Source organism: Mus caroli, unplaced genomic scaffold, assembly GCF_978045245.1.
Source record: "Mus caroli unplaced genomic scaffold, Mus_caroli_1 scaffold_2, whole genome shotgun sequence".
Taxonomy (NCBI): Eukaryota; Metazoa; Chordata; class Mammalia; order Rodentia; family Muridae; genus Mus; species Mus caroli.
The window spans coordinates 158,641,735-158,665,595 of NW_028227257.1; the positions used below are offsets into that span (position 1 = coordinate 158,641,735).

The window sequence follows — 23,861 nt, forward strand, 5'->3', positions numbered from 1 at the left end:
TGTTTTGTTACTGGAAAAACTTAATTACACATAAAAAGGGATCCCCTTTCAGGAATAAGTATAACATGGTGGTATCATTTCGTCAGGACTACAACACAAAAGTGTCCAACCTCCCCATCCCCAACTCCAGGTATATTTCACATGTTGAAATCACAACCTTTAATTAATAGCGTGTGTAATTATTGACTATCCATGTACTACTATCTCTGGATCCCTGGCAATACAAGCTATGTGTTTTGGTATCAGGACCTTCGAAATCCATGACATCACATAGGCAGTAGAGAGACCTATACATCTGTTGCCAAGACAATGGCCACCATATTCCCAGAATTCATTGGGCTCACCTCCCACCTTTACCTGTGACCATGTCACCATCCATATATATAAGAGGAATGCTCTCTCTCTTCCCCACTTTCTTTTTGCTGCCACCTTGACCCTCCCCCCTCTTTCAATAAACCTTGTAGGGAACTGTTTGAACTGGTGTATCCCTTCTGAAGCTGCACAGTGTTCATGATCATAACAATGTGTGTATCTTCCTTAGAATCCATGGGTCAGGAAAAATTCTTATGGTCTCTAAAAATATCTTATAATTAACATGGATTTTTTTCACATTCGGAGACACCTAGAACTTAGCAATACATATTTAAAAGAGAAATACATATTTAGAAGAGAAATTATCCAGCTGAAGTAGTACAGTTGGCAGGTAAATATTATAGGTAACATGGTCAGATGGCCAGTTGAAGGGTTGGTAAGGCTATACACATCCTTAAGGTGAGTGTAGTAGGGTACATCTATGAGCCCACAAAGGACATGAAGCAGGCAGATCATCTTCAAGGTCATCTTCAGGTACTTAATGATTTCAAGGATAACTTAAGTTACATGGGACTTTAGTCTTAAAACTTTCCAGAACACTTCTGCCTATGATAAGAAGTCAGTCCCTAGAAGGGAAAAATAGGCTGCTGATCTTGGTTGCCTGACCTTGGTATTTTGAAGAGTGCTCTCATGGGATGCAGCTCAGCTAGTGGAGGATCTCCATCACCAAGCTCAATAGCCGTGATACCCAGGGACCACGTGTCACATCTAGCATCGTAAGTGGTATCTAATTGCTGTTCACAAGCAATCACCTAGAAGACAAAAGCAGCAAAATGCTCAGAGAGAAATCTAAGTGTTTAACTTGGTAAAGTTGAGAGCTAAGTAAAGATAAAAGCAGGAATTAGAAGAAAAAAGAATGATACATGTAGTATTATTCTAAGAACAGACAATACCACAGCAGGATTGCAGATAGCTATGAAAACAAATAGTTTAGAAACTATATTGCGAAGAGGGGAAAAAAATGTTGCCCTACTTGGAATGGGATCAAATGCCATTAGGCCATGGTGTGTTCTCTCAGCAGTCATCTAAGCAGAGGTTATACTCAGGAGCTGAGAGCGTATCTCTGAGGACAGATAGTGAAGGAGTCAAGGGAAATAAACTGGAGGGCAGTCTAGTTAAATAGCTTGCAACTTTACTTGCAATTAGAACACAAAAGCACCCTGGGATAAATGAGGAAAACTGGGAAGAGTGCAAATGGCTTAAACCATTAATAATAAAAAAAGTCAACTCAATAAAAATAAGCACCGATGGAAGAAGACAATGACTTCTTTGAGCCACACTAAAATTTAAAACTGCAATCAACTGCCACTAACCAAATATGACAGAGTCAAAGGGACAAGGGGAGGGAAATAGTTTTGTAATATTGTAATATAGTATTATACAGAAAAATCATTGTATTGATTTCCTTTATAGCATTTCTAAATGTGTGAGTGCAAATACAGAAGCCCACAAATGATCACTGATAACAGTGATCACAAAAAGGAAATTCAACTTTACATTGTGAAAACCACTATTATCATTTTTTAATTTGAGATTATAATATAACTAAGCCATTTCCCCTCCCCTTTATTCTCTCCAAAACCACCTCTCATATAATTCACTTTGTTCTTTTTTAAAATTCATGGCCCCCTTTTCCATTAACTATTGTTACAAGCACGTATGTATATACATATGTATATAAAAACAAACTTCTCTGTCTGTAAAATGTTCATTGTATGTTTTCTGGGATCACTGTTTTGTATTGTATAACCAATTGGTGTGTTCTTCATTGAGGAAGACTGTCTCTCCTGCTCTCAGCATTCCTTAGTTGCCTGTAGCTCTTTGTGTAGTTCTCTGTGTGGGCTTACCACCCACTTTGGCATTTCTACTGTTGTTAACCTTGGTCAGCTCATGTTTGGGCAGTCATGCTGGTGAGACTCTATGGGTATAGCTTCTGCAATTACTAGAGACAAAATCTCACAGCAAACTTCCTGATCCTCTATTTCTTACATCTTTCTACCTCTCAATAATCCCGAGCCTTAGGTGAAGAAATGTTTTGTAGATGTATGCAATAGGGCTAGGCTCCAGAACTATGTATTTTGATTGGTTGTGGTTTTCTGTAATGGTCTTTCCTCCAACTGCTGTAAGAAAAATTTTCCTTGATAAGGATTAAGAGCTACACTTATCTATGGGGATAAGTATATATTCAAAATGTAGTTATGGATTATGCTGCTTTAACAAAGTTATGATATCCAATTTTTAGCATTATGCATGTGTGTATGTGTGCACCTATGTGTGTCCATATGCATATGGAATTCAGAAGATAGCTTGCAGGAGTTCTTCCACCGTGTGGGTTCCAGTGTTTGAATGCAGATCATCAGACTTGGTAACAAACACTTTTACCTGCTGAGGCATTTTACTGGCCCCTGACAACCATTATTTACATTTATTTTTTCCACTTTGTGAATGTCAACTCACTAGATGAAAATTAATTATGAGAGTGATGGCAGCTTTAAGTTGTACCATTTAACTACAGTATGGTAGTAGCCTCTGAAGGAAAATTTCATATCTGGTGACTCCAACATACATCAAAAAACCCTGTGTGGACTCACAAGAGTTGAGCTGGCAACTTTCACACAAGCTTTTTAAGCAAAGTTACTTCTTCATGATGAATGAGTCCCTTCAGACCTGTTACTGAAAGCTATAACAGGAAATATCTAAATGTAAACATATCAGTGTATTTAAAAAAGAATAGGCAGATAGATGATAGATGATAATATAGTAATAGATGATATATAGCTATATAAGATGATATATATATATGTGTATATATAATAACAGATGGTACAAAGAAGATAATAGATGATAAATCATAGAAAGGTGGATAAATGGTAGGTACATGATAGATAGACCAAGAGATAGATAGACATAGACAGACAGATAGATGACAGATGAGTGGTAGATGATTGACAGATGAAAGATAAATGACAGATATACTATCCACTATCTATACACACACGAATAATATATCTGTATATTTATTATTGACCTTTAAACATTAATCTGCTTATGCCTTTCTGTTTACTTCTTGTGAACTTGCCCATAAGAGCAAAGACTTATCAGCAGTATTTGTCTGCCTCTGGCTTCCTAGTCCTTGCTCTAAATCCTTTGATGTCTCATAGCTCTGTGGCCTTTTCTTTCTCACTCCTTGTATCTTTATGGCTTTATCCTCTAAGGTTCTAGAAGCAAGCATGAGAGTCCTAGGTTCTACTTAAAAATTTCATATGGAAATTATTAAGGCAGTATTGCTCACAAGCAGAAAAAAGAAAGGTAGAAAAACAAGTATCTCTTGACTGAAGAACAGATACACATAATGTAATATATACACAGAGAGAAATTTTATTTATATGTAGAAGGAGTACTGAACTCTGAAAATAAACCAGGTGAAAAAGGCAGACACAAGGGGAACATGCTCAGATTTTCTTGATTCAAGCTGTTCAGAATAGGCCAACTCATATGTTGAAAACTAGATTAATGCTAGACTAGGGTCAGGGGAGGAAAAAAAAATAGTCACACAGTGAAACATTCTTTTAGGAACATAAGAATGTTTTCACTTAAATTGTGGAGATCATGGTGCAACTCTATTCACTAGCTATCACAGAACTGCATGTCAAATTCTAAGGCCTGTTACCTATATCACTCTAAAGCCATGAGAGCACATTTGTGGAGTGCTTTGGGGGATGCCTTCTAGGAATTTGGCAGAAATTTGGCATTGGGCTAGGACAGGGAAGTAGGCTCAGATAATAATATTTACATTTGGGCTAATACAAAGCTCAAGCTAGACTCAATGGAGTAATGTGTGGCATTCCTTTTATCTTGGTCATCCTGATAAGCCCCTAAAAACAGTGATCATGAGATTTTGTTTATTGACTTGTTTATTCCTTGAACTTTCTACAGACTGCCTGCTGAGCTTGCTTTGCAACACAGTCCAGCTGAAACAGAGGATGGGTTTTGTGGATTTTCCTTTATAAACTGGAGCTGCAGAATTAAACTTTGAGCCTTGATCAGAATCTTGTCTTGGCTTCATCCTTCTCTTGCACTCAGTCCTTTTCATTTCCAGCCCCCCTTTCAAGTAGACCCAGTTCATCCTTGACCACTGGATGGCTACATCTAATTGTCTTTTTCTTTTTAGTCCTGCTCTTTCCCTTGAGACCCTGTTGACTGATTAAGCTGGCTTAGTCACACATTCACATGAACTTCCTGTTTCTGCTGTCTAATGCATCATGGCCTTTATGCAATTTGCATTTGTGTGTGCTAGAAATGGGAAGTCATGGCTTGAATTTTTTCTCTCATTCCTGTCTGATGAACAATTGGTTTTAGATCATAGGGTCTCCCCTCCCCCTTCTCTTATTCCCTAAATGTCTTGCTATATAGCTCAGACCTCAGTCTTTAGCATGAGCATTATAGGCTTTCCAGCATGCTTGGGTAAAGGTGTGTTTCATATCCCTCATTTTTTTCCCTAGTAACATTGTTCCATTGGGTAATGCACATCTTTCTGGATAACACAGTTATCTGGCATCACAACTTGGGACACTTCCCAAGTTTGGGTGAACTTACATACCAATTTGCTCAGAACATTCCTGGTTTGTATGTCCTTGGATCTCTACACACATCTTGTGCATTCTCTAGATTAATATAGTTAAATTGTATGGTTACTTGCTATGGTCACTTGGCCCTTCAATACTGGCCCACTTATTCTAGACTGGAAAGAATGGCTCTATGTAACCAAAGTATACTGTCTTTAAAGTAGAATTAAAATTTAAAATCCTAACCTAAAATTTCATTTTCTAAATGATTAGTTTTAAAGCACTGAAATATTTCTTAATGATGAACATATTATATGTGTTTGCCTATTTCCTTCTAATTCTTAGAAATGTCTCATTAAGTGCTTTGATAGTTGTAGTGCCAAGGCTTGAAATCAGGGCCTCATGCATACTGGGCAAGTCCTCTATATAGAGCAGCATCTCCACCCAACAGAAATGTTATTAGTAGCAACATAGAAGTAGTGGATGTGGAATACCTTTCAGCTAGAAAGCTGGTTATTCAGAGAATATTCGTCAAGATCAGAGAGTACGCAGTGCAGAGAAAAGAGACTAGGTACAAAACAACGACATCAAAAGAGTGACTACCCGTCACATGTAAAGGAGAGCTTCTACTGCAGGCAAACAAATATGTAATAGTGATTTTCTTACTATAAATTAACATCAAACACAAAGCCTCACTATTTCTTATATAACATCTTAATCACCTTATACTGTAATTATAAATATATCAAATAAAGTATAATATTTAGCATAGGATTACATTTTAAACACTTTATTTACATTCATCTGAATATTTTATTACATTTAGAATGTAATAAAAAGGACTTCTAATTTTTGTAAATCTAAAAAAGACCATTGATAGGTCTGAACAAATTCTGAAGAGGCTCTTACCTCAGATTCTCTCAATCAATTTTGTACTGGCTTACATGACTATAATTTCTTTTCTTCTCATATGTCCCTGCTAAAAGCTTTCTAATTCATTGGAGCTTCAAAAACACTTATTAAAATTGTGTCTTTTTCCTACATGTTACATTTTAACTTTTCAAAAGTAAGTAATAACTGAATTACTAGTTAAACAGAAACAGCATACCGGAATTTCATTTAATTGGAAGATTTTGCAATATTAATGTAGCATTTAAACTACTTCTCCTTTGTTCCCCAGAACATCATATATAAATAACAGAGCTTTTCCCAAAGGACCCAGCGTTTTCAAAAATACGTGTTCTTTATTGATCAGCATAATTAAAAAGATTAAAGGAATTAAACAGGGACTTTTGGGAGAAGATTTGATTCTTGAACTTTCAACCATATTGGCAGTTTATCTACAAGTCTCTCAAGATAATAATCAGAAAAAAAAAAAAAACCCTACTAAAGTTACACTTAGGTCCCAGGCTGGAGATTTAACATAAGAACTCAACACAAGGGTGGATGAACTTGAATGTTACCTAACAAGATCAAGGGTTCTTATTAAAATATTTATTATTATTTAAAACAAAATATAGTCAGATGGTGGATATAAGTGGGGGCACAGTGAAACCACTGAACTAGACTCCTCTGTGGATAAAAAGAAAGGTTTATTAGGGATCAAACTGCCAAGGCCATTTCTTGGTATGTGTGTGGGGGGATGGAGGGCAGAGAGAAGAAGAGAGAGAGAAAAGGTAAAGAGAGCAACAGACTGGGAACTGCCAGGGCTATCTCCCAGGACCACAGATAATAGTAGAAATGGTCTGTTTAGGAGGTGGGGCATCTTAATAGTTTTAAGGGGCTATGTTGCAGTGGGAGGTACACCAGTTACCTAGAACTGTCTGGGAACTAGTATGGAGCTTTGATCCAGTAAGAAAATAATGGCTTTTTCTGGGAAACAGAAACCCACTTTACAAGGGAGTCATCTGAAGATGCTGAATGTTTACTGCCTCAGAGTCCTGCTTGAGCTGAGCCCAGACTGCTACTTTTCAGGTTTGGAAACTGACAATAACTACACCTGTAATCTCAGCATTCAGAAGAATTGAAAGAGGAGGAAGCCTTGTATCAAAAAGCCAAACAATAATGGAAATTCAGTAATAATAATAAAACATAAAAATAAAACATGCAAACATCCAGACTACAGATACATGCATGACAACTAAAATAAGTAAATTAAAAAAAATATGAGACTTCAAGTAGCCTCTTTATCTGACTGAATGAGCACATTCATGTTTCATTTCTTTACACATTCCTTCACAGCTAATTTACCCTGAATCCCCCATTATCCTCACTGCCCACATAAAAACCCTACATTAAAACAACACAGGGGACATTTTTCTTATGGTATAGTCCAACACATTTAGGGAGAAAAGTATATGTGAAAAGGAAAGACAGAAAGGGCCTAAAACATTAAACATGCTCCCTCAAAACTCTCTGACCTCAGGAGCCATCCAAAATGGTGTTCCTACGGAGGTGTTCAGGCGGTGCCGGGTGCTGCTGAGCTGTGCAGACACACCTAGAGAGAAGAGACAATATGGTTTCTTGTATTAACTACTCATGTACAGAGATTCTAACTGCTATGCACTTTCTTACACATTCACATGAGCAGTCTTTTCCCTCAGAGCTGCCACTGGGCTGAAACGTCACCTTTAAGGAACCTAAATCAGAATGTCCATATAGCTGAAATACAGACTGACCCTGCTTCTATTTTTCTGTCCAAATTCTATACAACTGTAAGCCCTGTGTGAAGTCTTAAGTTTCTCACAGTGGCTTCTGGTCTGCCCAGTCACACTGGTCCCCCTCTCTTCTCACAGTTTCCATAATAAATGACTCATATAACATCTTTGGAAAGTATTTACTATTTGAATGATGTTTGTTACCCTCTTTCTTTTCCCTGAATAGATTTAGTGAACCAAAGAAAATTTCATATAGTGTTATACAAACAACAGTTGAATTGAAAATATATATGCCTCTGACCCGGGACGCAAATGAGAGCGCCATCTTGTAACCCCGGTCTCTCAGAGACCAGTCCAAGCAGGAGAGTGCTTGGGCCACAGAAGCTACAAAGTTTTTTGGACAGGGTCCCTTCGGGTCTTCATCTTCAACCAGGAGGCAGAGTTGAGTGCAAGAGCTCTGTGCACCTTCTCTGCAAGAGTAGAGGTTGTCTGCAGAGAGTGCTCTGACCACTGGGACCCAGGAGAGAGTTGGACTCCCAAGAATGCTGACAGAGGCTAACAGAATCACAGGAGGAAAAAGCTCCAGCCAGGGACAGCTAGAACATCTAACACCAGAGATTACCAGATGGCGAAAGGCAAGAATCTTACTAACAGAAACCAAGACCACTCGGTATCATCAGAACCCAATACTCCCAAAAGAGCAAGTCCTGGATACTGCAACAAACCTGAAAAGCAAGACTTAGATTTAAAATCATATCTCATGATGCTGGTACAGGATTTTAAGAAAGGCATTAATAACTCACTTAAAGAAGTACAGGAGAACATTGCTAAACACACAGAAGTCCTTAAAGAGGAAGCACAAAAATCCCTTAAAGAATTACAGAAAAACACAACCAAACAGGTGGTGGAATTGAACAAAACCATCTAATAACTAAAAATGGAAGTAGAAACAATGAAGAAAACCCAAAGGGAGACACATCTGGAGATAGAAACCCTAGGAAAGAAACCAGGAACAACAGATGCCAGCATCAGCAACAGAATACAAAAGAAAAACTCAGGTGAAGAAAATTCCATAGAAAACATGGACAAAACAATCAAAGAAAATGCAAAATGCAATAAGATCCTAACTGAAAACATACAGGAAATCCAGGACACAATGAGAAGACCAAACCAAAGGATAATAGGTAAGATGAGAATGAAGATTTTCAACTTAAAGGACCAGTAAATATCTTCAACCAAATTATAGAAGAAAACTTCCCTAACCTAAAGAAAGAGATGCCCATGAACATACAAGAAGCCTACAGAACTCCAAATAGGACGGGGGGAGCTTGCTTGAGGAGTCTGCGGACACCCACAAGGTACCCACAGTACCCTCCACTGGATCTTAAGACCTCTATGAGTGGATCACAACTTCTGCGAGGAGGCAGGTTTGAACACCAGATATCTAGGCACCTTCCCTGGAAGAGGAGAGCTTGCCTGCAGAGAGTAGTCTGAACACTGAAACTCAGGAGAGAGCTAGTCTCCCAGGTCTGCTATAGAGGCTAACAGAGTCACCTGAGGAACAAGCTCTCACCAGGGACAACTACAACAACTAACTCCGGAGATTACCAGATGGCGAAAGGCAAACATAAGAATCTTACTAACAGAAACCAGGACCGCTCACCATCATCAGAAAGCAGCACTCCCACCCAACCCAGTCCTGGGCACCCCAAAACACCCGAAGAGATAGTCCCTGATTTAAAAGCATATCTCATGATGATGGTAGAGGACATCAAGAAGGACTTTAATAACTCACTTAAAGAAATAAAGGAGAACACGCTAAACAGGTAGAAGACCTTAAAGAGGAAGCACAAAAATCCCTTAAAGAATTGCAGAAAAACACAACCAAACAGGTGATAGAATTGAATAAAACCACCCAAGACCTAAAAAGGGAAGTAGACACAATAAAGAAAACCCAAAGTGAGGCAACACTGGAGATAGAAAACCTAAAAAAGAAATCTGGAACCATAGATGCAAGCATCAGCAACAGAATACAAGAGATGGAAGAGAGAATCGCAGGGGCAGAAGATTCCATAGAGAACATCGGCACAACAATCAAAGAAAATACAAAATGCAAAAAGATCCTAACTCAAAACATCAAGGAAATCCAGGACACAATGAGAAGACCAAACCTAAGGATAATAGGAGTAGATGAGAATGAAGATTTTCAACTTAAAGGGCCAGCAAATATCTTCAGCCAAATTATAGAAGAAAACTTCCCAAACCTAAAGAAAGAGATGCCCATGAACATACAAGAAGCCTACAGAACTCCAAATAGACTGGACCAGAAAAGAAATTCCTCCCGACACATAATAATCAGAACAACAAATGCACTAAATAAAGATAGAATATTAAAAGCAGTAAGGGAGAAAGGTCAAGTAACATATAAAGGCAGGCCTATCAGAATTACACCAGGCTTTTCAACAGAGACTATGAAAGCCAGAAGATCCTGGACAGATGTTATACAGACACTAAGGAAACACAAATGCCAGCCCAGGCTATTATACCCGGCCAAACTCTCAATTACCATAGATGGAGAAACCAAAGTATTCCACGACAAAATCAAATTCACACATTATCTTTCCACGAATCCAGCCCTTCAAAGGATAATAACAGAAAAAATGCAATACAAGGACTGAAACTACACCCTAAAAAAAGCAAGAAAGTAATCCCTCAACAAACCAAAAAGAAGACAGCCAAAAGAACAGAATGCCAACTCTAAAAACAAAAATAATAGGAAGCAACAATTACTTTTCCTTAATAACTCTTAATATCAATGGACTCAATTCCCAATATAAAAAGACATAGACTAACAAACTGGCTACACAAACAGGACCCAACATTCTGCTGCTTACAGGAAACCCATCTCAGGGAAAAAGACAGACACTACCTCAGAGTGAAAGACTGGAAAACAATTTTCCAAGCAAATGGTCTGAAGAAACAAGTTGGAGTAGCCATTCTAATATCGAATAAAATCGACTTCCAACCCAAAGTTATCAAAAAAGACAAGGAGGGACACTTTATAATCTTCGAAGGTAAAATCCTCCAAGAGGAACTCTCAATTTTGAATATCTATGCTCCAAATGCAAGAGCAGCCACATTCATTAAAGAAACTTTAGTAAAGCTCAAAGCATATATTGTACCTCACACAATAATAGTGGGAGACTTCAACATACCACTTTCATCAATGGACAGATTGTGGGAACAGAAACTAAAGAGGGACACAGTGAAACCAACAGAAGTGATGAAACAAATGGACTTAACAGATATCTACAGAACATTTTATCCTAAAACAAAAATATATACCCTCTTTTCATCACCTCATGGTACCTTCTCCAAAATTGACCATATAACTGGTCACAAAACAGGCATTAACAGATACAAAAATATTGAAATTGTCCCATGCATCCTATCAGACCACCATGGACTAAGACTGATCTTCAATAACAACATAAATAATGGAAAGCCAACATTCATGTGGAAAATGAACAAAACTCTTCTCAATAATAGCTTGGTCAAGGAAGGAATAAAGAAAGAAATTAAAGACTTTATAGAGTTTAATGAAAATGAAGCCACAACATACCCAAACTTATGGGACATGATGAAAGCATTTCTAAGAGGGAAACTCATAGCTCTGAGTGCCTCCAAAAAGAAACTAGAGAGAGCACACATTAGCAGCTTGACAACACACCTAAAAGCTCTAGAAAAAAGGAAGCAAATTCACCCAAGAGGAGTAGACAGCTGGAAATAATCAAACTCAGGGGGAAATCAACCAAGTGGAAACAAGAAGAACTATTCAAAGAATCAACCAAATGAGGAGCTGGTTCTTTGAGAAAATCAACAAGATAGATAAACCCTTAGTCAGACTCACTAGAGGGCACAGGGAGAGCATTCTAATTAACAAAATCAGAAATGAAAAGGGAGACATAACAACAGATCCTGAGGAAATCCAAAACACCATCAGATCCTTTTACAAAAGGCTATTCTCAACAAAACTGGAGAACCTGGATGGAATGGACAAGTTTCTAGACAGGTACCAGGTACCAAAGTTAAACCAGGAACAAGTTAACGAGCTGAACAGTCCCATATCCCCTAAAGAAATAGAAGCAGTCATTAATAGTCTCCCAACCAAAAAAAAAAGCCCAGGACCAGATGGGTTTAGTGCAGAGTTCTATCAGACCTTCAAAGAAGACCTAATTCCAGTTCTCCACAAAACTATTCCACAAAATAGAAATAGAAGAAACTCTACCCATTTCATTCTATGAAGCCACAATTACTCTGATACCTAAACCGCAGAAAGACCCAACAAAGATAGAGAACTTCAGACCAATTTCCCTTATGAATATCGATGCAAAAATACTCAATAAAATTCTCGCTAACCGAATCCAAGAACACATTAAAACAATCATCCATCCTGACCAAGTAGGTTTTATTCCAGGGATGCCGGGATGTTTTAATATACAGAAATCCATCAACATAATCCATTATATAAATAAACTCAGACAAAAACCACATGATCATCTCGTTAGATGCAGAGAAAGCATTTGACAAAATCCAACACCCATTCATTATAAAAGGCTTGGAAAGATCAGGAATTCAAGGCCCATACCTAAATATGATCAAAGCAATCTACAGCAAACCAGTATCCAACACCACAGTAAATAGTGAGAAGCTTGAAGAAATCCCACTAAAATCAGGGACTAGACAATGCTACCCACTTTCTCCCTACCTATTCAACATTGTACTTGATGTCCTAGCCAGAGCAATGCGACAACAAAAGGAGATCAAGGGGATACAAATTGGAAAGGAAGAAGTCAAAATATCAGTTTTTGCAGATGATATGATAGTATATATAAGTGACCCTAAAAATTCCACCAGAGAACTCCTAATCCTGATAAACAGCTTCAGTGAAGTAGCTGGATATAAAATTAACTCAAACAAGTCAATGACCTTTCTCTACACAAAGAATAAACAGGCTGAGAAAGAAATTAGGGAAAAAACACCCTTCTCAATAGTCACAAATATTATAAAATACCTTGGCGTGACTCTTACTAAGGAAGTGAAAGATCTGTATCATAAGAACTTCAAGTCTCTGAAGAAAGAAATTGAAGAAGATCTCAGAAGATGGAAAGATCTCCCATGCTCATGGATTGGCAGGATCAACATTGTAAAAATGGCTATCTTGCCAAAAGCAATCTACAGATTCAATGCAATTCCCATCAAAATTCCAACTCAAATCTTCAACGAATTAGAAATAGTAATCTGTAAATTCATCTGGAATAACAAAAAACCTAGGATAGCAAAAACTCTTCTCAAGGATAAAAGAACCTCTGGTGGAATCACCATGCCTGACCTAAAGCTTTACTACAGAGCAATTGTGATAAAAACGGCATGGTACTGGTATAGTGACAGACAAGTAGACCAATGGAATAGAATTGAAGACACAGAAATGAACCCACACACCTATGGTCACTTGATCTTCGACAAGGGAGCTAAAACCATCCAGTGGAAAAGAAACAGCATTTTCAACAAATGGTGCTGGCACAACTGGTGGTTATCATGTAGAGGATTGCGAATTGATCCATTCCTATCTCCTTGTACTAAGGTCAAATTTAAGTGGATCAAGGAGCTCCACATATAACTAGAGACACTGAAACTTATAGATGAGAAAGTGGGGAAAAGCCTCAAAGATATTGGCATGGGAGAAAAATTTCTGAATAGAACAGCAATGGCTTGTGCAGTAAGATCGAGAATTGACAAATGGGATCTCATGAAACTGCAAAGCTTCTGTAAGGCAAAAGACACCGTCAATAAGACAAAAAAGCCATCAACAGATTGGGAAAGGATCTTTACCTATCCTAAATCAGATAGGGGACTAATATCCAATATATATATATATATATATAAAGAACTCAAGAAGGTGGACTCCAGAAAATCAAATAACCCCATTAAAAAATGGGGCTCAGAGCTTAACAAAGAATTCTCACCTGAGGAATACCGAATGGCTAAGAAACACCTGAAAAAATGTTCAACATCCTTAATCATCAGAGAAATGCAAATCAAAACAACCCTGAGATTCCATCTCACACCAGTCAGAATGGCTAAGATCAAAAATTCAGGTGACAGCAGATGCTGGCGAGGATGTGGAGAAAGAGGAATACTCCTTCATTTTTGGTGGGATTGCTTGTGCATCACTCTGGAAATCAGTCTGGCGGTTCCTCATAAAATTGGACATAGTAATACTGGAGGATCCCGCAATATCTCTCCTGGGCATATATCCAGAAGATCTTCCAACTGGTCAGGAAGACACATGCTCCACTTTGTTTATAGCAGCCTTATTTATAATAGCCAGAAGCTAGAACGAACCCTGATATCCATCAACAGAGGAATGGATACAGAAAATGTGGTCCATTTACACAATGGAGTACTACTCAGCTATTAAAAAGAATGAGTTTATGAAATTTCTAGGCAAATGGATTGACCTGGAGGGCATTATCCTGAGTGAGGTAACCCAATCACAAAAGAATTCACATAATATGTACTCACTGATAAGTGGATAGTAGCCCAGAAACTTAGAATTCCCCAGATGTAAGATACAATTTGCTAAACACATGAAACTGAAGAAGAACGAAGACCAAAGTATGGACACTTTGCCCCTTCTTAGAACTGGGAACAAAACACCCATGGAAGGAGTTACAGAGACAAAGTTTGGAGCTGAGACAAAAAGGATGGACCATCAAGAGATTGCCATATTTGGGGATCCATCCCATAATCAGCATCCAAACGCAGACACCATTGCATACACTAGCAAGATTTTGCTGCAAGGACCCAGATAGAGCTGTCCCTTGTGAGACTATGCAGGGGCCTAGCAAACACAGAAGTGGATGCTCACAGTCAGCTATTGGATGCATCACAGGGCCCGCAATGAAGGAGCTAAAGGGATCTGCAACCCTATTGGTGGAACAACAATATGAACTAACCAGTACCCCTCAGAGCTCATGTCTCTAGCTGCATATGTATCAGAAGATGGCCTAGTTCGCCATCAGTGGAAGAGAGGCCCATTCGTATTGTAAACTTCATATGCCTCAGTATAGGGGAACACCTGGTCCACGAAGTGGGAGTGGGTGTGTAGGGGCGTATAGTGGAGCGTATGGGGGACTTTTGAGATGGCATTGGAAATATAAATGAGGAAAATACCTAAGGAAAAAAAACAATTAAAAAAAAAAAGAAAAAAAGGAGTTCAAATATTAAGAGGGGAAAAAGGGAACACATGACCAAGTAAAAATCAAGGTTTGTTTCTAGCGTGAAAGTGACATTTTACACTAGTCAGTGTTGTTTTTATCTAGGTATAAAGATTATGCTTCCAGAATTGCTCTTCTTTTCCTCTTTTCTTTTCTTTTCTTTTCTTTTCTTTTCTTTTCTTTTCTTTTCTTTTCTTTTCTTTTCTTTTCTTTTCTTTTCTTTTCTTTTCTTTTCTTTTCCTTTTTCTTTTCTTTTCTTTTCTTTTCTTTTCTTTTCTTTTCTTTTCTTTCCTTTCCTTTCCTTTCCTTTCCTTTCCTTTCCTTTCCTTTCCTTTCCTTTCCTTTCCTTTCCTTTCCTTTCCTTTCCTTTCCTTTCCTTTCCTTTCCTTTCCTTTCCTTTCCTTTCCTTTCCTTTCCTTTCCTTTCCTTTCTCCTCTCCTCTCCTCTCCTCTCCCTCTCCTCTCCTCTCCTCTCCTCTCCTCTCCTCTCCTCTCCTCTCCTCTCCTCTCCTCTCCTCTCCTCTCCTCTCCTCTCCTCTCCTCTCCTCTCCTCTCCTCTCCTCTCCTCTCCTCTCCTCTCCTCTCCTCTCCTCTCCTCTCCTCTCCTCTCCTCTCCTCTCCTCTCCTCTCCTCTCCTCTTCTCTTCTCTTCTCTTCTCTTCTCTTTTTTCTTTTTTCTTCTTTTCTTTTCTTTTTCCTTTCCTTTCCTCTTTTCTTCTTTCTCTCTTTCTCTCTCTTTCTTTCTTTTCTTTCTTTCTTTCTTCCTTTCTTTCTTTCTTTCTTCTCTTTCTTCCTTCCTTCCTTCCTTCCTTCCTTCCTTCCTTCCTTCCTTTTTTCTTTTTGTTAAGTGGTCACATCTGACCTAGTGCTGGAATTTCTAAACAAAGATTGCTTGCACAAAGTTTCCTTCTTCGTGACACAGGGAATGTAAATGAGAAGGACATTAAGGACAGAATCTAGATTGTGGCATGGGACCCTGTTGTATAATTGTTTTTCTTAAAAGAATGTGACTCATGAATAGAGACACTTAAGGTGGCAAAGTAACAAGAAGGTCTTATGACTCCATCCTCCTGAGGTCCTGGGTGTCATTACATTTCTAGTTTATGATCACTTGGATTTAAGGATTTTCTTATACAAACACTTGGCCTCTAAGAGTTTTGATCAAACAGCTTAAATGTGAAGAAAATTCTAAGGAAATTCACTACCTGTAGAAACAAAGGCAGTTCTCTATACGTTTACTTAGAAGTTAAACATATATTAAGAATCACATTTCCAAGAGGCTCTGCCAGAGCCTGACAAATACAGAGGCAGATGCTTGCAGCCAACCATAGGACTGAGCACAGGGTCCCCAGTGAAGGATTTAGAGAAAGGACTGAAAACCATACCAAAAACAAGTAAGCAAACAAACAAACAAACAAAAAACAACAAAGCACAAAACAAAACAAAAGGAATCACATTGACAGCCATTTTAGGTGATGGCATTACAATAATAACTTGACAGAGGTACAACTATTCCTGAATGCTAACAATAGTTTATATACACTCTGGTGTTGATATCCCGTATGAAGACCACTGGCTGGGCTCATGTAACAGACTACAATACCCTTAGAGTCTCATGCATCATTTGGTATGTGCTTAGATCTTTAAGGAAAAAACAAAACATGTTGCACACTACTCCCCCAGGAGCAACCTGTGGTAAAGTAGGAAAACACAAAGACACAAATTAAATGAAGGAAAAAAGAAAGGGGTAGAGAAAGGGGTTCTTGAGAATACTAAGTGATTATAACATTCAAAACAGGCACACATTCAACTCTGAGACCGCAAAACCCAGGGAAGCATTTGCTAAACTCTACATTCAATATCATTCTGCAGTGCCCATGAAACCTCAAGATTGTTTTACCCACAAAGACTCAAACCCACAGATTACTTGTCACTAAGTCTAACTTTCCTGTAAGGGAAATAAAGCTGAGAGGAACTCATCTTTTGAGGAGTAGCTGCATTTCTACTTACCATAAATTCCCATAAGGAAAACAGCTAAGAAGATTAAAACACACAAAATCATGGAAAATTGGCATAAATTACTTTAAAAGACTACAAGGATCCAAAGCAGGAGTTCAGTAGCCCCAGGAAGTAAAAAGATCAGTAAAGGCATTTTGTCCAGAGAATATCAAAAGGAACAAGTCACCAAAGTGAAGAGTTACATAACTCACTCAAAAGGGAGGATGCTGAAGGCTGGAAAATTCCAAGCAGAAGAGTTAAGATAGTGAGGTACTATGGAAAGGAACAGGAGGCCAAAGAGAAATCAGGGCTGAACAGCCAGGGCAACAATCCACTGGAGTCACAGCCACAGGGACATGGCACAGGTTTATGCTAATGATCTTCAGCTTTTTGCTTTGTTGGGGAATTTTCGGGCTATTCTAGGCCCAGCCAACAATCCTTGCTCGCTGTTACTGCTGTACAAGTCTCAAGTCCAGGAAGAGAGATGCACAGGATTGGTGCTCAGGAGTTTCTTTGGTGTTTTAGAGAGATGGTAGAGATATCTAATATGCTATTCCTAAGACAATTTTAAACAGACTTGGTTTGCTACAGCCCATACAGCAAAATTCTAAAAACAATGAACAACAAAGACAAAACTACATGAATGAGAGTCAAATTGAAAATATATATGCAAAACTTTTCACTGTAAAAGGCCATAGAACACATCATCTAATAGTATCATTCTGCATTAAGACAGTATGATGCTTAATACCATGTGTCTAATTGATGGACTTATAGTGCACAAATACTTAGACAAACATTATTGTGGATATTTCTGTGGATGTGCTTTTTTTGATAAATCAGCATTTAACCTCTTGGATTATAAGCAGATAACACTTCTGCAATGTGGGTGAGCCTTAATCAATGAGCCAAAGGTCTTAATAGAATAAAGGTTGTGCTTCCATGCAAAAGGTCACCTTTTGGACTTTGACTACAGGTGTTCCCCATAGCTTAGACTGCAAACTGGGGTCTGGCCAAGAGTTCCCTGTCTTGTGAGCCTACTCTATGAAATACGTTTTTTAGGTGATAGACATTCTAGCTTCTGCTTTAAGAGAATCAGATGCTATGTCTTTGAGAAAACCAGACCATATATCCTGAATCTCTTTCTTGATGGTTTGGAAAGAAACTCTGCTGTGGATCTGGAATTCTCCCCTACCCTCTGAAGCTTCAAGATCTGCTCCACTTATGCCCAAAGCTAAAGATAACTTTTATCTAGTATGTCCCTTTTGAAGTCTTCTGATTTTTTGAGAGGTAAGAAATTTAAGTCTAGAACATTCAGAAGCAAGTCCCCTCCCCCACCACAAACGGGGACACAGCTCAAGGGTAAGTGCTTGTCTGTTATGCATAAGGCCTGAGATCTGATCCTTAGCCCTGAAAAAGAAAATGTGAACTTAAGACAAAGGCAGGAACTTAGATGAGAGATAAATACCAGGCTTTAGAAGAGATTAAGGAGATTTTAAGTTTATATTTTAGGGTGACCCTTGGCAGAAAGAAATAAAGCAAAGCACGCATGCACATTCTCATAGCTGCAAAGCCTAGAAAAGGAGGAGAATCTATTTTTCAGAGTTGCTACATCATTAGACTTAAAGCCCTAGTTTCAATAGGAAAAACACATTTAAAGGTGAACAAAGGACATGGACAATAAATGGCAAAGAAAAAACAATAAGCCCATAAAAAGCATGCCTGAGAAAGAACTATTCAGACATGCTCAAAGAACTAAACCAAGACACGGAAGTACTTGAGTCTAAATGAAATTGTAGAACAATTAAAAACACCCGAGAAGAAACTCTCTGTGATAGCTAATTTTGAGTGTCAAATTATTTGAATGGAGAAATGGCTAGAGCAGTGGTTCTCAATGTGTGGGTTGTGACCCCTTTGGGAGTTGAGAAACCCTTTCTCAGGGGTTGACTATGACCATTGGAAAACACAGATATGTGCATGAGATTCATAACAGTAGCAAGATTACAGTTATGAAGTAGCAACTTAATAATTTTATGGTGATGGTGGGGGGTCACCACAGCATGAGGGACCATATTAAAGGGTCACAGCATTGGGAAGTTTGTGAATCACTGATCCAGAGTGAAGTCTACCCTTGGGTTGTCTGTACGAGTATTTCTGGAAAGGCTTAAATGGAGAGGGAAGTCTCACCTTAAATGTAGGTGTTGGTGAACCATGGGCTGCAGTCCTAGGCTGAGTATAAAGATGACAAGAGACAACAAGCTGAGTGCTAGTTTTATTGCTCTCTGCTTCTTGATCTAAGTTGGATGAGGGTTCCTACCCCTCTACCCTTGACACCAGTTCCTCTTCTATGCTTTTACCACCATGGCTGTACTCTCTTAAAATGTGAGCCTGTTCCTAATACTTCATCACAGCCATGAAAGAAAAGTAACGAAAAACAAAAAGTACAAGTGCACACCTTTAATGGTCTGAGCAAAACAACCAGTGAGTTTGAAGAAAGACAGGCAAAATTTCAATCACACAAACACAGTAAAAGATTGAGGTGAACAGAGCCCAAGAGTTTATGAGACACCATTGAGTAGACACATTCCTATTCATGGTGGGGAGAAAAGAGAGAAAGGGGGAAGATTATTCAAAGCATAACAGCCAAAATTTTTCTGAATTCTACAGAAGGCATTAATGAACATGTATGAAGGTAAATAAACTATAGGTAAGGTGAGATCAAGGACACTGCTTTGTGTTTGAACCTGCACCAAGACAGTCTGATACAGAATCTTGGAAAAGAATCAGACAAGTGATTTCAGATACAGGAACTTACAACAAGATTAGAGTCCATCTCTCAAAAGGAACTTTGAAGCTGGAGGTAATTACTGAAATTTTGAGAATTCTACTATTCAAGAATTCTATATCTGCTAAATTATCCTCCTTAAATAAGGGAGAGATTCAAATATTCCCAGGTCATGGAGAACTGGAAGTGCTTGATACACTAGAGTTTTCGTGGTAGGAAGCTGAAGGAGTTCTGTTTATTGTAAAGACCATGAGGATGACGAGGAGTAGCATGGTCAAATAAAGCACAGACTGAAAGGAGGGTGCTCTCAATCTGTTCTTTGTAGTTGCTGTTGTTAATTTTAGAGACAGGGTCTTACTGTCAAACCTTGGCTAGCCTGAAACTGAGAGAGAGAGAGAGAGAGAGAGAGAGAGAGAGAGAGAGAGAGAGAGAGAGAGAGAGAGAGAGAGAGAGAGAATTGATTCACTTGCCGCTGTTACCAAATGTTCCAAATGCCAGGATTAAAGATGTGAGCCACCACCACATCTGGCCTCACATTTTTATTTTGACCCAGAGTTACTTAAAATTTACCAAAAGAGATACAAAATCTTCATTTCATTTTGTTTTTTAATGTCTGCCTCATTCGGTAGTAAATGACCCCAAACAATGCCTTTTCCATCCCCAAACAGTTTGTGATTAACTACTAACAAGGATACTCTTACTTTAGAATCATCAAAATTTTAATTCATATATTTCTGTTCAAGTTTCAACAATAGTATCAAAGTTCTCCATTACAACAACCTCAAAATGCACTCAAGATAATGTTCTCTCTTTGTCTTGCTCTGTCTCTATGATCTGCAGTCTGACCAACAATGCCTCTATCATTCCTCTAAACCTAGGGATTTTTCAAATGTTAGGCCTGTTAGTTCATAGACTACTCCTTAGTTTGAAGTGGTAGGCATCATCTCATGATCTGAGCTTTGATAGGAATACAACAGGCTGGTCCTGCCAGGTCAACTGATTTTCATTATTCTTGTGACCAGCTATGGTCACTCTGACCACTTGATTGACACTTGTCTGTGGACTTCTCCCTCATGAAGCTTCTCTTTTTCCTTTGTGTCTAACAGACATTTTGTGGATAGGTATTTCAAGTCTATGAGAGAGCTCTATTTCTATTAAACATTTGACCCATTAGCATAGGCATCTATTGGATAAATAAATTATTACTATGGTGACAGATAAATGATGACTTGAAATTCCATATTCCTTCTATCTTTATTTGAGATAAAAGGCATTCTCTCTTCTCATTTATCCATGTGTACATATATGCTAGTATGGATTTATGGACTTCTGTTTTGTTCAATGAATTTCCATGAGCTCATCATAATTATCATCATAAAGTTCAAATGCTTCCAGGTGTGGTGACTGGCCTTGCTCCAGTTGGCACCTGTGCTCCTTTGACGTGTATCTTCATTTACTGAGGAAGTTTTAAATGTTTTGTATGAAGCAGGATCAGGTGAACTTATTCAGTCCTAAAATCGTTCTTCCTCTAAAAACCCTGTTTTCCACCTAGTTGGGAATTGTTATTTTAAAACCAAGATCCACATGAGTGGTGTGCTCTGCATTAGTGGAGGTGGTGAGGGAATATATAGACATACACACATTTCACAACACATTTACTATATTTTAAAGCTGTGTTTCTATTTATTCTTTGAAATCTTCATACATCATATTTTGATCTAATTCATTCCCTTCCTCCAACTATTCTAAGAACCGTTCTCTACCCTGAACACCCAATTTTGCATTCTCTCTCTTAAAAGTAAACAACAGAAAATCTATCTAGTTTGTATTGACTGACTTCTGAGAATGGAGCTTATATTATTATACTGATTTTGATACCAATTCTCTCTAATCCTTTTCTCTATTGGGCAGAAAGAAGTCTAGCTCCCATTGTCCTGACTGAAGCATCTAGTCTCCACCCTCATTCCTGTGTAGATGCTGTCTTCATCTCACTTAGGCCTGGAAACCCACTGGACATCACCACTACTACCACTCATACACACCCTTCTTGTTCCACTTGGGGACCCAACACACCATCCCATGCCACCATGACACCTTCCCAATCTGGACACCTTCCATACCTCTGTCAAGATTTAAATTGTGTGGAACTGCATTCCCTTTTCATTTCTTGACTGTCCCACCTACTAATGACTCTTGTTTTGAATTCTTATGGAGAAAAAAAAATGGTACTTCTAGTTCTATAATTCAAGTTCACCTTTCTCATTTGACCCTAACTAGTGGCTTATTAATGACTAAGTCACAACTTCTCTTTGACCCACATTATGCATTAGGGATTAAAATAAAATGGAGCATGTAGATAATGAGAGATTTAAAACCATAAACACTTCTGTCATAAGAACAATGTCTGAATAAATCACAAGATATGGATTTCATACTCCTATTCTGAAATGCTAAGTGTCCTGTTAGAAATGAAGTTCCCCAGGGAAAAACTCACAGGGAGGAGAGTTGAGGTCTGGCTTTAAGCTGAGTCTCTTTTTCATTTTCTATTCAAGATACAAATTGCTTTTTTTCAACATTAGTTGACCTGCCTAAAGAAGCTGATCTCCTGAGACCTCATTTTATTTATTGACTGACCATGTACCCGTGACTGCTTGTGCAGCTCATTAAAAATATTTACCACCTCACTAGTCTCTTAGCTCTCTAAGTGGCCTGGTGGCTTTCTGCAATAGTGTGTCTCACTTAACAAAACTGCTTTCAGACAGACTATGCTTATTGTTAGTCATCAAGCTAAGTCTTAGTTTTTATGTAATTAGATTTCTTAATATTTAAAGTAACAATGGCTTTGCTATAATAAAGGGCTATGTATTAGAAACATCAAGACACATTGGGAATATTGACTTCATAATATAACAATCATGTAAAAGATATTCTGAGTTTTAAATGGTCTTACATTTTTGTGAAATTCATGCATGATTTCCTCATGCATGATTTCTTCATGCATGATTTCTTCAATTATTATTGTAAAATACATACATACGTAAGTGTATATATGCATATGAATATACAAACACACACGTGTACACACACACTCTACTGAATCTATTTATCTTCGTCACTTGTAAAAGAATGAAAGTAGACCCATATCTATGACATATCACAGAAACCCCAACTCCAGATGGATCAAAGTCTTCAATGTGAAACATGCATGACATACTAAAATTGCTAGAAGAAAATATAGGAAGAACCCTCCAAGATACGGGGCTAGGAAAGGACTTTCTGAATTAGTATTCCATCTGCCCGGGAATTAAGACCAATGATTGACAAGTGGTACTTCTAAAATTCAAAAGCTCCTATATGGCTAAGGGAACAGTCAACCAATTGAAAAGGAAGCCTACAGAAGATTAAAATATAGAATATATAAAGAACTCAAAAGACAAAGAATCAGGAAACCAGATGACACAATTAAAACAGAGGTATGGAACTGAACAGAAAGTTCTCCAAAAAAGAAATAAATCTCCAAAAGAGAAATAAAAATGAATAAAAATGTCTAAAATATGTTCAACATCTTTAGTAATTAAGAAAATGCAAACTGGGACTGGAGAGATGGCTCAGCCATTAAAGGCTAGGCTCACAACCAAAAATATAAGAAAGTGCAAAGTAGAACTACACTGAGATTTCATCTTAGAATGTTTAAGGCCAAGAAAGCAACTTGACAACAAATGCTGTGGATAGAAGAAGATTCACAGCTTGTGAGGTTGTAAAACTAGTATAGCTACTCTGGTTACCAGTGTAGAGAATTCTCAAAAAGCTAAAAAAAACAAAAAACAAAAAACCTACAATATGATCCATCTATACCAGTTCTTGGCATATGTCCAAAGGACGAAGCATCCTATTCTACAGGAAGTTGTACAGTCATGTTGATTTCTACTGTATTTACAGAAGCCAGGAAATGCAAACAACCTAAAAGTTTTTCAATAGATGGATAATGCAAATGTGGCGTCTATACACTATAGAATAATACTCACTTGTAAAGGAAAATGAAACCCTGAAAATTTTAGGTAAATGGATGGAAGTACAACATATAATGAGTGATGTCATCCAGTCCCAGAAAAATAAACATTGCATGCTCTCTTTTCCTGGTGGTGCCTATCCCTGAATACTTAGTTGTGAGCACATGGCCTAGAGTAAGAGCCACTTGCTATCTTC

The 23,861-nt window shown here is 38.1% G+C and overlaps 1 protein-coding gene across 1 annotated transcript in view; it reads right to left on the reverse strand.

Moving 5' to 3' along the window:
* The window catches only part of Myo3a (myosin IIIA), a 232,111-nt gene that overhangs the window by 182,015 nt on the left and 26,235 nt on the right, over positions 1–23,861 (reverse strand). The window contains exons 5-6 of the mRNA XM_021155802.2: positions 7,358–7,434; positions 979–1,124 (exon numbers count right to left, since the gene is read on the reverse strand). Of these exons, the coding sequence (XP_021011461.2) occupies positions 979–1,124; positions 7,358–7,434 (223 nt within the window). The remainder of the gene's footprint in view (positions 1–978; positions 1,125–7,357; positions 7,435–23,861) is intronic.